The sequence below is a fragment of the Silene latifolia genome, chromosome Y (assembly GCF_048544455.1).
Source record: "Silene latifolia isolate original U9 population chromosome Y, ASM4854445v1, whole genome shotgun sequence".
NCBI classification, from domain to species: Eukaryota; Viridiplantae; Streptophyta; class Magnoliopsida; order Caryophyllales; family Caryophyllaceae; genus Silene; species Silene latifolia.
The window spans coordinates 43,054,481-43,069,520 of NC_133538.1; the positions used below are offsets into that span (position 1 = coordinate 43,054,481).

A 15,040-nucleotide genomic window follows, 5' to 3' on the forward strand; every position below is an offset into this window, starting at 1 on the left:
ATTGCAATAATTTTGTGTCGTGGTTGACTGAAGATCATTTGACAATAACAAAAAGGTTGAACATAGCATGTGAAGATGAAGGTGATGATGCATCAAGTGGAAATGACATGAAAGAGCAAGTGATAGGTTTAAAAGAAGAAATTTCGGGTTTGTCAAGGATGATGAAGTTTTATTTCAAGTGTATCTTGTATTTGTTTGTTTTCCTTATGTTAGCCATTGTTATGAAGTAGTGAGTATTTGCAAAAATTTCCAACTTTGCATCAGTTGTCATGAATTCCAGAAATTGTCATGAATTCCAGAAATTAGTAAAATGATTGTTATGGTTTTCAATAATATAGTTGGGTGCTTGACGGTTGAGGCTTTTTGGGGGTTCTCAAATGAAGACCATTTTTAATATCCCTCGGTAGAACCCCGGCCAATGTTTGTTGCCTAACATATGCCTTCTTTTCCGCGTCCAATCCCGCAAAGTGCCGATCCCCGTCCTTATAAACGGCTACGTTGTGGTTGTGTAGTCCAGCACCCTCGGAGGTTACAATGTTCCACACTAGCGTCTCTTGATCATTTTTAGACACGAAATTTTGAACGGCATGAATACGAAACTTGCATGAACACTTCTGCGACCTCCTTGGCTTTTCAAGATCATCCGATTCTTTTGGTAACCCATGTCTTTTACATCGAAAATAACTTGCCAACAACCCGTTCTTTTTCTTGTTTTTAGCTCCGTTATTTGGTTTAACCAAAGCAAACCCATTCTCGAATGCGATTTTCTGAGCCCAATTGAAAGCATCGTCAGGCGTTTCGAAATCTATAGTAGTCTCAAACAACGGGTTGTAATCAATTGAATTCTCGCCAAAAGTCTCCCACGATTCCTGTTACAAGCAATACGGACTATAGTAAGACAATAAAAAAGATTCATAACCTAAATAAATTGCGTAAAACGAAAGAAAAACAAGTTAAAACGAGTAGAAAACGAGTAATTCATGCCTAAAACACGAGACTCAACAAACGAGCGTGGCCAAACATTACTTTCCAACGATCGACCACAGACTAACAAAGAAAACCAACTTTAATCCACGGCCAAACAATGAAAATCAACGTTTGACAATGGCCAAACCAAGGATTTCAACGTTTGACCATGGCCAAACCAAGGATTTCAATGTTTAACTGTGGCCAAACCAAGGATTCCAACGTTTGACCATGGCCAAACGTGGAAATCCTACGTTTGGACCATGACAAACGTGGAAATCCATTGTTTGGTCCATGGCAAACGTTGATTTCCACCGTTTGGACCATGGTCTGAACGTTGGTTTTCAACTTTGGTCCATGGTTCATCTTTCGGGGGACAATTTTCAGATTTACGCAAAAAATCAAAATTTCGCTACTACTAAGTTAATGCGTCAAGTAAATCAACTATCGAATAGAATTAACGATGCGCAAAAAAAATTTAAAATTAAGCAAATATTGAAGTGATTAAGTTGTTTACGTACCGTTAAATCGGGATCCAACATATTGTTAATTGTTGTTGTTGGTTTTTGTTTTTAATTTAGTTGAGTTTGAGAGAAATTTTTTTAAAGAGAGAAAGTCAAAAGGGCAGTTATCGTCTTTTTTATAAAAAACGTCGTCGATATTTACTAAAACGTCGTCGATATAAATCAGCTAGCTTATGATACTTACTGAGCCACATTTTCATTTTGCAAGTGCATTTCTACTTTGTTTCCCAGTTATTGTCTTTTTGTATAGTTTTGTGCTTGCATCTTATTCAGGGGAACCAGAAATTGCAAATATCTAGAGCTAATTTTTTTTTTCAAAGGTTCAAAATACATGTTTTTACCGAATATAATTAAATAGTATATTCTATGTGTCACTTCCGTAATATTTTAACCAAACATGACAAATTACGAGTTTTAATTTGATATTTTACAGACTTTATAAATACTTGATTACTCGTATACTTAACATATTGTTTTATAATTTTTCTAGTTATGTTAGCTATTAAGCATTTAAATTGTGTTTGTAAGACTATTTTAGCTAATTTGATTTTTACTGTGTACATAACATATATACAATCTGCCCATAACTCACTTTTTGGGGCGTAAAATGATGTACTTATACATCATAACATGTTGGAAAGTTGAAATTATAGACTACTTCTCAATAGAGAAACAAGATCAACATCTCACGTCATTTCGAAAACTATGATAGACAAAAAAGTTCACCGCTCAATACATTATATGGTATGTTAGGAAAAATACGAAAAAATAAGAGCATAAGCTTTAGGTAGTAATATTTTTTTTGGTAGTAGTACTATTTTGTGGGAGACGGGAAAACTAGAAAACTAAGGTAATAACATATTAAAGAAAAATAAAAGAGAAGAGAGAATAAGTCTAAAGAAAAAAAAAAAGAAAAAAAAGGAAAGTAGGTAGTGTGAATAGTAGGCATTTTAAGAGGAAAAAAAATCCCCGAGGAGATTCGATCTTGCATCCCAATCTTGGGAGACCAATGTCAAACTACAACAATTGATTTTATACTATATCAGCTATATAAAATATTTTCTTGAAAACCAAAGCCCGAGTAGCCTAGGCCTGTATCCGCCCCTTATTCTTATTGCATCATATCAACTGCCTTTGTTTTAATTTCTCAACTATTTTGTGCTACTTTACTGAATCTAAACGGATGTGATCACGGTTTGAGACTAGGAGTGATAAAGCATGTGAGTATCTTCCGGGACCTACCCCTCTTTCTGCTCATCACTTATTAGTGCCTTAGTGGTAATCGGGTCGGTTTTAGATTCAGATAGGGTGACAATGTGACATATCGAGTTTGGGTTTTGCTTGGTTGACATAGCTTCTTGTGTCGAGTTGAGGTTTGGTCGGATCAATTGTTAGTGACGTATCGAGCTGGGTTGGGTTAAATTCAATCTATTAATAGACCAAGAAGATATCATAGGATATTTTATTATGTTATTTCAACGAAAATGACCCGAACCCGTATTGACCCAAAGCTTCTTCTTTTTTGTGCGAAATAAGGCGTAAGGCCGGTGTAATATATGAGGGACCGTGATTCAAACTTGTGATTTATTGTCAGAATAACTCTATCTTAACCATTAGGTTATGAATTATGACCAGTATGTGCTTCAACCTTAGAAAACTGAGTATTCTAGAAAGGTTCCTATGAGGGATGGGTCAAGTGAAGCTAGTTAATCATTACTGGAACAATTTGACGAGTAATTTTCAACGTATCTGCAAGGTGAAGTTGCCAAAGGAGACGCAATTAGCGGCTCAATAAGGCGACAGATTAACAACATTAATTGTAATCATTAGCTACCAAACAACAGCAAGTCTTTTGATGGCGAGATATATTTTGGTCTTGGTGAAAGACGCAAAAATGTCACCCATTTAAGATGAAAATGTAACCATTTTAAGGTAAATAATTTTTAAAGCTATAATAGTTTGTCATTAAAATGGTAACATTTTGTAGTTAAAATAAGCGACGTTTGGCCGTCTTCACCAAGACCAAATATACTAATCAATGAGAATTTGTGACCAACCAAATACGGAGTACCTTACAGTTCACGACTTCACTAAAATAAAGTGCGTCTATGTACTATAATGTCTACTCTAACCTTAACTTGTTCGTTTTCAAAAAAAAAAAAAAAAAAAAAAGACCTTAGCTTGTTTGTATAGAATTAGATTCTATAGTAATATAACTAGTTTAGATTCCCGCAATAAATGCGCAGTATTTATAGATTTTTTTTAAAAAAAAATTGAACTATAAAACTAATCAAAAAAATTGAGTAATGGCATGAAATGTATATATTTTTAAACAAAATTAATGAAATTGTTTATAATTTTTTTATTAGCGTATCTTTTAGTTACGATTTATCATACAAAGAACGAATTTTTTGTCACAAAAATCTTAGAGACAAATCAATATATATATATGTGGACAGCGGGGGGCCCACGGGGGCGCTTAGGAAAACAAGCGTTTGCATTTTGTTGGAGTCGCCACCAATTTTTATGGGAAATTGGAACCGTTCGAATACCTCGTGTCATGTCAAGACACAAAGTAGAGACATGAACACTAAGCAATCGTTACCCTTAGCATTCTATGTCTAGAATGACTCTCGTGGATGCCAATGAACACGGGTGCTCACGGAGATCTGGAGTAAGGGGTGAGGGTACGTATTAGGAAGCTCTTTTGATCGAACACCTAATCCTGCCCGCCTCGATAGCGGCCTCTACTAATGATTAGGGAAATCATTTATACTTGATATATCGTCGATTATATGCATGCAATGCAACATCCAAGTTTTAATCCTAGCATGTGAAGATTAACACTAAGTCGGTTGACACGTAATGTAACATGCAATTAGGTCGAAGTAGGATTTAATGCTCAATTACATGTGAAAACATACAAATGATACAAGAAATAATGATAAATACAATAAAGAAGATTACAATAATAAAAATTACAATAATTACAATGGATTAGGCGATTTATGTCGAAAATACCTTCAAAACGGATAATTTGAGAAAACGAATAAAAGAATGAATCAACGATCAAATCAGTAGGCGATAAAACGGATAATAGTCAATTATACGTAAGCTAATTAAACTAGGTCAAGCAACAACGGAGTTCAGAGGCAGAAATCAACCCGGAACAGGCGCAACAGAGCTGCGTCCCTTGGAATAGGCGCAGTAGTTGCTGCGTCTGTTCCTGACCTGAATTCTGGCAGTGAAGCCGGAATTGCGTGTTGTTAATACTCGTTGGTAAATTTAATGATTGATTAAATTATTTACTCGGATGAAAGTGGTTAATAGGTTATTTACATGTGATTGAGGGGTCATAAAACAATAAAACACAGATGAGACGGATACAAACGAATTAATTACATGAACGAATGATGGATTAGTGACATGGGTGAACGAAATAGGCTAAACATGATGAATCAACGACAAATTAATGACGAATATGACAAATAACAGATGAAAATATATCAAAGGATCGAATTACAGAAACTCAATATGAACAAATCGAATTTCTACAACCCGTATTGAATTTTATGACGAAAACCGGCAAATATTGATTACTTGAGATTTAAGTCCGAATTTAATGACAAATTAAACATGTGCTAATGATGATGAATAATATACATGTGGAATTAATATGCTATTGTGGTCAAAGAATTAACAATAAACAAACGCAACAAAATAAACACGAACGAATTACAGAGGACGAAGGAAGAAGAAAGGAAGCGAGAATCGCGGCCTCACGAAGAGGCGAGCAGAATGCGCTCCTTCGAAGAGGCGCAGCGATTCTTTGCGTCCTTTCTCGACGGTTTGTCTTACGAAAATCCGTAAAAAGGGTTTTAAAGCACGGTTTTAGAAATCGATTTTAAGAGGTATTTTCGACATAAACCTTACATGATGATTACAAAAAGTAAATAACAATAAATAAAATAGGGATTTACACCCTCAGACTTACATGTTGACGAAACGAGAAGGACTAAGATATCGATTAGTGATGCTCGACGCGAATGTAAAGAAAGTGCCCTCGTAAGAGGAAAACGATTAGATTAATTAAGTTGAATGGTTGTGGAGTTGGTCAAATTGGTCGGTCATGCAAACGAGGCTGGTACTCAGAAGGATCCGAGCTTACGTGGTTGAAAGATCAAGCACGTAGACGCCAAAAAGTAAGAACAAAAGTCTAGAATGCAAAGGGAGAAGAGAAGGGCGGACACTCGCGTGAGAAATATGAGGAGCGAAGGCTCCTATTTATACTAATCACGGAATTAGGGTTTAGAAAAGGAGAGAAAGATCCGGAAATAACCGACTTAGGTAAAACGCGGAAACTTGGACAAAAAGAAAACCTTGAGGAAAAGGCGCAGCAAAGCTGCGTCCCTTGGAAGAGGCAAAGACTGCTGCGTCCTTTCCTCACGGTTCCTCCTGCGCAAGAAAGCGCGTTTGACAACCTGTCGTATTTTAGGCATAACTTTCTCTACAAGACTCGGAATAAGGTGATTTTGGTGGCGTTGGAAAGCTAAGAAAGAGATCTAGAACTTTCTGTGAAATAGGCCTGACCCAAAAAACTCGTTATGACCTCGTAAAATGGGCCTAATGGTCGGGTTATCATTTTAACTAAATGAAATGCACATTTTGTAATGTAAACTTTTAGTTTAGCCTAATGAAGTGACATGAGACTCAAAATGAGATATAATCTCAACATTTTATGACATCCTAACCTTAGGTAGACAAGCACATTGCTTTGACTCGGGATTTGACGGTTTTTAGAAAATGAAGACGGTTTTACGCCCGGACTCCAAATGTACTCTAATTACTGCCAAAACGACCGTAATGACACCTAGATGACAATTAAGAGGTAGACATAAATATTTGAGCAATCACTTGACGATAAACTTACGAACTGTCACAAATCGTTCAGCGTACCAAACATGCGGCCCAATCATCACCGGGTGGTTTGCGGGAGGTGCGAAATGAGGTGTCTCTGAGCCCCCACTTTGACTGAGGCTTGGACAAGGCGAAAGTCAAAGTATAGCCATCAGGTCAATCGAAGATTACAACCTGGCGACTATGGCGACGCGAGGCGGTTCAAGGGGTCTGAACCAAGGACCTGTCGTCGGGAACATTTTAGAGTTTGTCGACTATCGGGGAGGGTCGTTTAAAGTCCATTAGACTACGTAAGGAAGCTCGCCAGCCATAAGAAGAGACCATACCTGAGACTTCTTTCTCGAGATGTTTCCGGAGTTGCGTAGGAGCTAAGGGTAAGCATAGGAGCTAAGGGTAAGCGTAGGAGCTAAGGGTAAGACCTAAAAGATATATAAGGATTGTGCTAAGGTGTGGGACCCTAAAGGAAAGCATTGTCGGGAAGGAGGTCAAATATAAGTTCAACTTAAGGGGTAACCAAGGTTTGAGTGTAGGAACTCTAAGAAAAGGTGATCCTAAAGGAATATGATCCTAAGGGTAGAAGTGTATGAACTCTAGGGAGTTTGGGAACTTAAAAGAAGCTAGGTGTGCAAACCTGGGTATATGAACCTAAAAAGGCGGCTGGTATGGGAACTTAAAGGCTTGTGAACCTAAAGGAATTGGGATCCTAAGGTTAAGTTTATGAACTGCTGGGTTACTAATTCTTGTTTTAAACGTGTGCGCTTAAGCTTTCTGAGGTATGAGAACTCCAAAAGGATTTTATGGGTTTATGAACCTAAGGTCGTTGGTGTGGGAGCTTAAAGGTTTATGAACCTAAAAGAAGCCATTTTGGGATCTAAGAATCTAGGGGTCACAGGGATTCTGAAGAAACTTCTTAACACTTCCGAAGGCTAACTCTGAAGGCTATCTCTCACTAAAAGAAAGGCTGAAGGACAACTCTCTCTAAAGGACTGAAAGGGGACTTAACTGAAAAGGGGTTGTCTGAAGGTTACTGAAAGGATTATCCTGAAGTGTCTTAAGAAATAAAGGATTATCTGAAGGGAGGAAGGCTGAAGGAAGGATTATCCCAAAGGTTATCTAAAGGGTTGTCTGAAGGATATGAAGGTAATTTTCTGAAAGATCTGAAGGGTTTATCCTGAAAAAGGGTTACCTGAAAGATATGAGGGTTTATCCTGAAAAGGGTTACCTAAAGATATGAAGGATCACCTGGGGGTATCTGCCTCTCTCTGTCCTCAAGCAAACTCTCACTGGGGAGTAAAACGATGATTTTGGGAGAAGACAGCAGGACACAGTTTGGAACTGCTGGGAGAAATCTGCTTGCGTTCAGCTTCGAACAAATTTCGGAAGGATTTGGGGTCGATGTTGATCTCCATGTCTCGAGAGAGAATGAGCTCTCGCTGAGGGAACATAATCGGGAACTGATCTCCATGTCTCGAGAGGGAATGTCTATCCGTGTACTCTCGCTGGGGGAACATAATAGAGGTGTGTCGAAACACTTGTCAAACGAGAACCGCTCGTTGTGGCAAGCGAGGTCTTGATAAAGTACTGCTTCTGATACTTACCTGCATGGTTAGTAGCCACACAAGAATGCAATCTAATATATGCATGTAAGCAATTATCACATGGACCTCGAATAAGGAAACACATAGATTTTGCAAAAGTCGTTTCTTTATAAAAGTTGTTTAAAACTCGCTCAAAGAAATTTGTCGTTTGTACAATGTTATGCATATTCAAATGGGCTTTAGACACGCGACTGACGTGATGTAGACCTTATATGGACGTGACGCGAAATGTAGACTTAGGTTTGACTGACGAGACACTAACTTAGATTTGACGCGACACAGGGATGACTTTGACAGACTTTGCTTAAGTATGCGCAACCCCTAGCCAAACATGGGTGACAATGCGTATCAGTTCCAAAGGTAGAATAATTGCAAGAATGATGAAGGCATATAAAGACAAGGCATGAGCCATGGATCATCTGTCTACTAGGACTTCTTTCACCACCGTTTGCTGTAAAAGAGACCCCTCTTGAGGCACGATGACTTGGGAGAATTGATCCAAGACCTTTGTCATTGTCCGGACCGAGTACTAGCTAGACTTAGTGGAATAAAGGAAGGGTGGCATCTTGGAAGAGAAGCCCCCAGGATGAGAAGATGACTCTCGACTTTGGTAAAAAAGAGGCTGGGCGACAATAAGGAGCCCCCAGTATAGAGGTGTTGGTTGTGGAAGGGATGTTAATTGAGGTTGGAAGGTTGCAATAGAGGTTGAAAGTTGATGGTTGAGGTGGTTGATAATTGAAATTGAAAGTTGGAAGTGGGGATGGTTGTGTCCTTGAGGACTGCCTACGTATTTACGTGAAGTGAAATCAAACCAGATCGTAGTTCTGAGGTTTGGTTAATTTTATTTGGGTGTTGTGGTTGTATCCTTCTTGTGTAAGAAAAGACTGCCTACGTATCCACCTGAAAAGGTGAAATCAAACCATGCTCGTAGTTCAAGTGTGTGCCTAAGCTATGTTGTTTGGACCTTAAAGTGTATGGGTCACGAGGGTATATTCCTTTGGTGACTCGAAGAATCGATTTGAGATAACTCCCTCTGATCATAGACCAAAGAGGTATAATTAAGTTGTAAAAATTTCCTTGTCATGTGAGCACACCCGAAAGTGGACCCTAAGGATGGATATGGGTATGTCCCGTCCTAGGTAGCAAAGTATTAAATACTCCGTGTCTGGGTCAAGGTGAAACTGGATCGGATATTTGGAATGTGGAGCTCGGTAATAAGAGGCTTTTATGAAGAAATCTCTGGAGCTTTGATTTTGTGGAGTTAAGGCTTGATGGGGTTATGGCTTGTAATATGGCTTGGAAATGGAGTCTCTTGGCTTGATGTAGCCTGAGCACATAAAGGTAGGTTAAAATGATGTGGGATCAAGTTTTCATGTCTTGGCCCTAAAGGATGGGTATACTTGACGAGCTTGAGAGGATTCTCAAAATTCCTAACTATCTCCCGGTAACGGTCTCGAGAAGGACTTAGGGTGTATAATGTATGGAAGACTAAGTGAGGGTGCTAGCTGACCATCTTCATTGATGTCTTGGTTCTATACTGTAACTTGATTCTATATAGACTTCAGGAGTATTCCGTTTAGTATTTGATTTCAGGCTTGTTCTTGATTCAGACTCAGATTCTTGGTCTGGAATATATCTCGGATTTTGCTTAGACTCTTGATCCAGGTTTTGAAGACAACTTTGACTTTTGATATTGACTTGCTTGCTTGATTGAGCCTTCTTCTTTTGCTTTTGTCTTGGGCTATAGGCATAACTACGGCTTCGGATATTGATCTTGGGTATTTCTCTTGATTGAGTCTTTGTCTTTGATCGTGGCTCGTATCGTCCTGGATTGGCTTGCTATCATGGATTTGGGTTAGACTAGAGCCTTTGGTGTGAAATGGGTTGGTTTTTTAGTAACACTGGTTGTTTATTGTGGGGAATGGGCTTGCCTTCCGTCATGGATCGTTAACAAGGGAGATGGTCTGGATTTGTCCTAGAATCTCTTGAGACAGGCTCGTCTAAATTGGGGTTATATTGTGGTTTCTATTGCCAGACATGGAATAGGTAAGAAAAGAACACGGAGTTTCAGGTCCTCTACAACTTTGAACGGAACATCATCTAAGTGCACTCACATTGACTGACATGTTGTTGTTCTTTTAAAAATGTCTCAAATCAATTCTTGTTGTCACAGGAAAAGGGTAAAGGAAGAGACATGATAGAATATGTGGATTGAAAATGGTACTTTTATTGAAATGAATAATAAATGTACTTAACATAGACTCTAAAAGACATGTGACTCGTGGGACAGCCCCCAGGTTGTCACTAGAAACGGAAATGGACACAAATAAAGACACTATGACAAAATTATGGGATAGAAAGCCTAAGACTCGGACTCAGGCTCGGACTTGATTTCAGATATAGACTCGTAATCATCGGCCCATGCTTGAACATTTTCTCTTTTAGCAACTGGCTTTGACACCTGACTTTGAGCATTCACCCATTTGAGCACCTCATCCTCACCATTGGGAACATTGGAAGGATAACAGTTAAGAAGAGTTTCTTGATAAGTGGTATATCCATGAGGATTTCCTAAGCTACCTTGTGGATTAAAGGTTGAGAGGGACAACCTCCCGCTTTCAATCATATGCTGAATGACATGTTTTAATTTGTAACATTTCTCTGTATCATGCCCTTTGCCTCTATGGTATTTGCAGTAGGCATTCTCATCCCATAACTTGGATTTCTTCTCTAGGTCGGGCGTAGGTCCTATAGGCTTCAACATTCGGTGTTCCATGAGTCTCTGAAGGGCATCGGCGTATCTAATACCAATGTTGGTAAATTTCCTAGGAGGTGTGCCCTTCTTTTCGGAAGCCTTTGTAAATGACCTTGGAGGGTTGTTAGGTTTCTTTGACGAAGGGTCCATGGGGTTGCCTTTGTTGATTTTGATTCCCGGATGAGAAGAACTAAGAATAGATTGTCCACTTGTTGCTTTCTCCTTAGGACTGTCAAGTTGAGGGTTTGTTTGGACACTTTTCATTTTGAGAGGTTGGGCATCAAGCTTCTTACCCATTTCAGCAAACTGGTTTTCAATGTTGGAAAGTCGAGAGTTTAGGCTATCAATAGCTCCCTCTATTTTGGAAAATTTGTTGTTGAAGACAATGGATAGCATGAGCATTTCACTTTGGATATCGTCATCTTCGAGGACATTGATTTCTTCATCGTCACGAGGATTGAGGAGATGAGAACAGTCTAGATATGATTCTTCGTCATGTTTAATGATATTAGACCCAAGAGGGTCGATTTTCTTAGATTGCGCGACAGAAGGTGGCTTAGGAAGCTTGCCTTCTTCGATCATATCTTGGATGGTGTATTTCAAGAGAAAACACTCTTCGATATCATGGCCTCTACCTTGGTGATATAAGCAGTATTTGTTGCCCTTCCAGAGGTTCATCTGTTTCTCTAAAGGAGAGCCTCTTTAAAGCATCAGCATAAGACATGCCTAAATTGGTAAGCACCCTTTGATGTCTCCCAGGTTTCCTTTCAGCTGTTTTCGGCTTTCTAGGACGATGGTTATTGCAAGAGGTAAGCTTTGGACGACCTAGACTAGAGGTTTCTCTAGGTGGTGTGTTCTTTTCCACCATTCTATTCTCGAGGGTGAGGACGCGAATGCTCAAATTTTCCACTGTAGCTTGAACTGCTAGGACCATGGCATAAACATCTTGGAGAGACACGGTGATTGTGGCTTGATCTGCTTCGTAACTTTGCTGACTGACAAAACTTGCTGGATTCCTACTCGACAGAAATGACGCGCATTACACTCGATTCGACATAGGATCACGCATACTAAGGCAACAAACAAGAAAGGGACAAGGTGACAAATCTAGACTTGACTTGTGAATTCATGAAATGTCGTGAGCGACTTCTCGTGTTTGAATTCACGGTGCTTGACTATAATTTTAGACTCGAGTGTTAACTTAAACGGAGTGACCCTCATATGATTGACCTTATTGACGGGATTGATGACACATGTTAATTCTAATTTGTGTTGTTTAAGACAGACTTGACTCGAGGTTCGGGTATGTGTGTCCTGAACGTGTCATTAGGAGAACTCAAGAGACGGATTTTGGAATGACTCGATGTGTTAGCCTCGAGTGCGTGAGTCGAAGTGTGGAAATGTTTATATCCTAATTGAGTTAGGGTAGGGAGTCCAAAATGACGGCGTGACGCCTCAGGACTTGACTTGAATTTTGAAAAGACCCAAAATGTAAAGGAAGACGAGTTTATGACTCGACAGAGTTCCGACTAGGATATAGTCGGTTTGAACTTTGACTCTAACTTAGCCCAATTGAATTTACACATTTACATTTACATGATTTGAAAATCTTTTGATTAAAACATTTTTTTTGGACTCTTTTTTTTTTACGTTTTTTTTTAAATGGGTTTAAGGCCTGAAGTTTGACTCGACATTTGGACAGAGTTTCGACTGGTTTTGAGCTATATTTGGCCTTTTTCGAAAATTTACATTTTAAAAGAGGTATTGATTTTTAGAAATTTCGCCATGGTTTTGTTTAGAAAATGGTGATCACATATGATACAAACATATATACAGGCATTATAACAGTATGCTGAGTGCATTTAAAAGGGTTTTGGTTTAAAGGGTGGGTTGCCATACCGAACAATCAAACCCGAAGTCTGTGGAGAGGCTCGTACCAAACAAGAGTAAGGCCGATTCTTAGTCCATTTCCTCAAGTAGTGAAAGTCCTTGATACAAACAAGAGTAAGTACCATGGTAAGGATGACGTCAATCGCTATCCATCCTTAGGCCCAAATAAGAATTAGGACCGTTTAGACGGGACGATTGGTCGAATGGGTTGGGTTGGGCCTAGGAAGGCCGAATAAACGGTCTAGGAAGACCGAGTTATGAAAACCGACAATTGTCTTGTATAAACTATTCCCTAACCTTGTTCAAGTTTCACCCTTTTGGCTACACGTAAGTGTATTATCCCCAGCGGAGTCGCCAAACTGTGGACAGCGGGGGGCCCACGGGGGCGCTTGGGAAAACAAGCGTTTGCATTTTGTTGGAGTCGCCACCAATTTTTATGGGAAATTGGAACCGTTCGAATACCTCGTGTCATGTCAAGACACAAAGTAGAGACATGAACACTAAGCAATCGTTACCCTTAGCATTCTATGTCTAGAATGACTCTCGTGGATGCCAATGAACACGGGTGCTTAGGGAGATCTGGAGTAAGGGGTGAGGGTACGTATTAGGAAGCTCTTTTGATCGAACACCTAATCCCGCCCGCCTCGATAGCGGCCTCTACTAATGATTAGGGAAATCATTTATACTTGATATATCGTCGATTATATGCATGCAATGCAACATCCAAGTTTTAATCCTAGCATGTGAAGATTAACACTAAGTCGGTTGACACGTAATGTAACATGCAATTAGGTCGAAGTAGGATTTAATGCTCAATTACATGTGAAAACATACAAATGATACAAGAAATAATGATAAATACAATAAAGAAGATTACAATAATAAAAATTACAATAATTACAATGGATTAGGCGATTTATGTCGAAAATACCTTCAAAACGGATAATTTGAGAAAACGAATAAAAGAATGAATCAACGATCAAATCAGTAGGCGATAATACAGATAATAGTCAATTATACGTAAGCTAATTAAACTAGGTCAAGCAACAACGGAGTTCAGAGGCAGAAATCAACTCGGAACAGTAGCGAGAGTCAATCCCTTGAATAGGCGCATGAGTTATTGTTGCTGTTCTTCCCGACCCGACCTGTTGTGAGTTTAATTGCGTGTTGTTAATACTCGTTGGTAAATTTAATGATTGATTAAATTATTTACTCGGATGAAAGTGGTTAATAGGTTATTTACATGTGATTGAGGGGTCATAAAACAATAAAACACAGATGAGACGGATACAAACGAATTAATTACATGAACGAATGATGGATTAGTGACACGGGTGAACGAAATAGGCTAAACATGATGAATCAACGACAAATTAATGACGAATATGACAAATAACAGATGAAAATATATCAAAGGATCGAATTACAGAAACTCAATATGAACAAATCGAATTTCTACAACCCGTATTGAATTTTATGACGAAAACCCGCAAATATTGATTACTTGGGATTTAAGTCGGAATTTAATGACAAATTAAACATGTGCTAATGATGATGAATAATATACATGTGAAATTAATATGCTATTGTGGTCAAAGAATTAACAAGAAACAAACACAACAAAATAAACACGAACGAATTACAGAGGACGAAGGAAGAAGAAAGGAAGCAGGAACTGCGGCAGCCTCACGAAGAGGCGCAGCAGTTGCTGCGTCCTTTCTTGACGGTTTGTCTTCTGAAAATCCGTAAAAAGGGTTTTAAAGCACGGTTTTAGAAATCGATTTTAAGAGGTATTTTCGACATAAACCTTACAATTGTGATTACAAAAAAGTAAATAACAATAAATAAAATAGGGATTTACACCCTCAGACTTACATGTTGACGAAACGAGAAGGACTAAGATATCGATTAGTGATGTTCGACGCAAATGTAAAGAAAGTGCCCTCGTAAGAGGAAAACGATTAGATTAATTAAGTTGAATGGTTGTGGAGTTGGTCAAATTGGTCGGTCATGCAAACGAGGCTGGTACTCAGAAGGATCCGAGCTTACATGGTTGAAAGATCAAGCACGTAGATGCCAAAAAGTAAGAACAAAAGTCTAGAATGCAAAGGGAGAAGAGAAGGGCGGACACTCGCGTGAGAAATATGAGGAGCGAAGGCTCCTATTTATACTAATCACGGAATTAGGGTTTAGGAAAGGAGAGAAAGATCCGGAAATAACCGACTTAGGTTAAACGCGGAAACTTGGACAAAAATAAAACCTTGAGGAAAAGGCGCAGCAAAGCTGCGTCCCTTGGAAAAGGCGCAGCACCTGCTGCGTCCTTTCCTCAGCGGGTTCCTCATGCGCAAGAAAGCGCGTTTGACAGCCTGTCGTATTTTAAGCATAACTTT

At 39.0% G+C, this 15,040-nt stretch overlaps 1 protein-coding gene across 1 annotated transcript; it reads right to left on the reverse strand.

The window, feature by feature from the left end:
• Window positions 1–326: 326 nt before the first annotated feature.
• LOC141627946 (uncharacterized) lies at window positions 327–1,508 on the reverse strand. The gene is made up of 2 exons (XM_074441139.1): window positions 1,488–1,508; window positions 327–869 (listed from the first exon to the last, which is right to left on the reverse strand). The coding sequence occupies exons 1-2, from the start codon at window positions 1,506–1,508 to the stop codon at window positions 327–329; spliced, it is 564 nt and encodes a 187-aa protein (XP_074297240.1).
• Window positions 1,509–15,040: the final 13,532 nt, after the last annotated feature.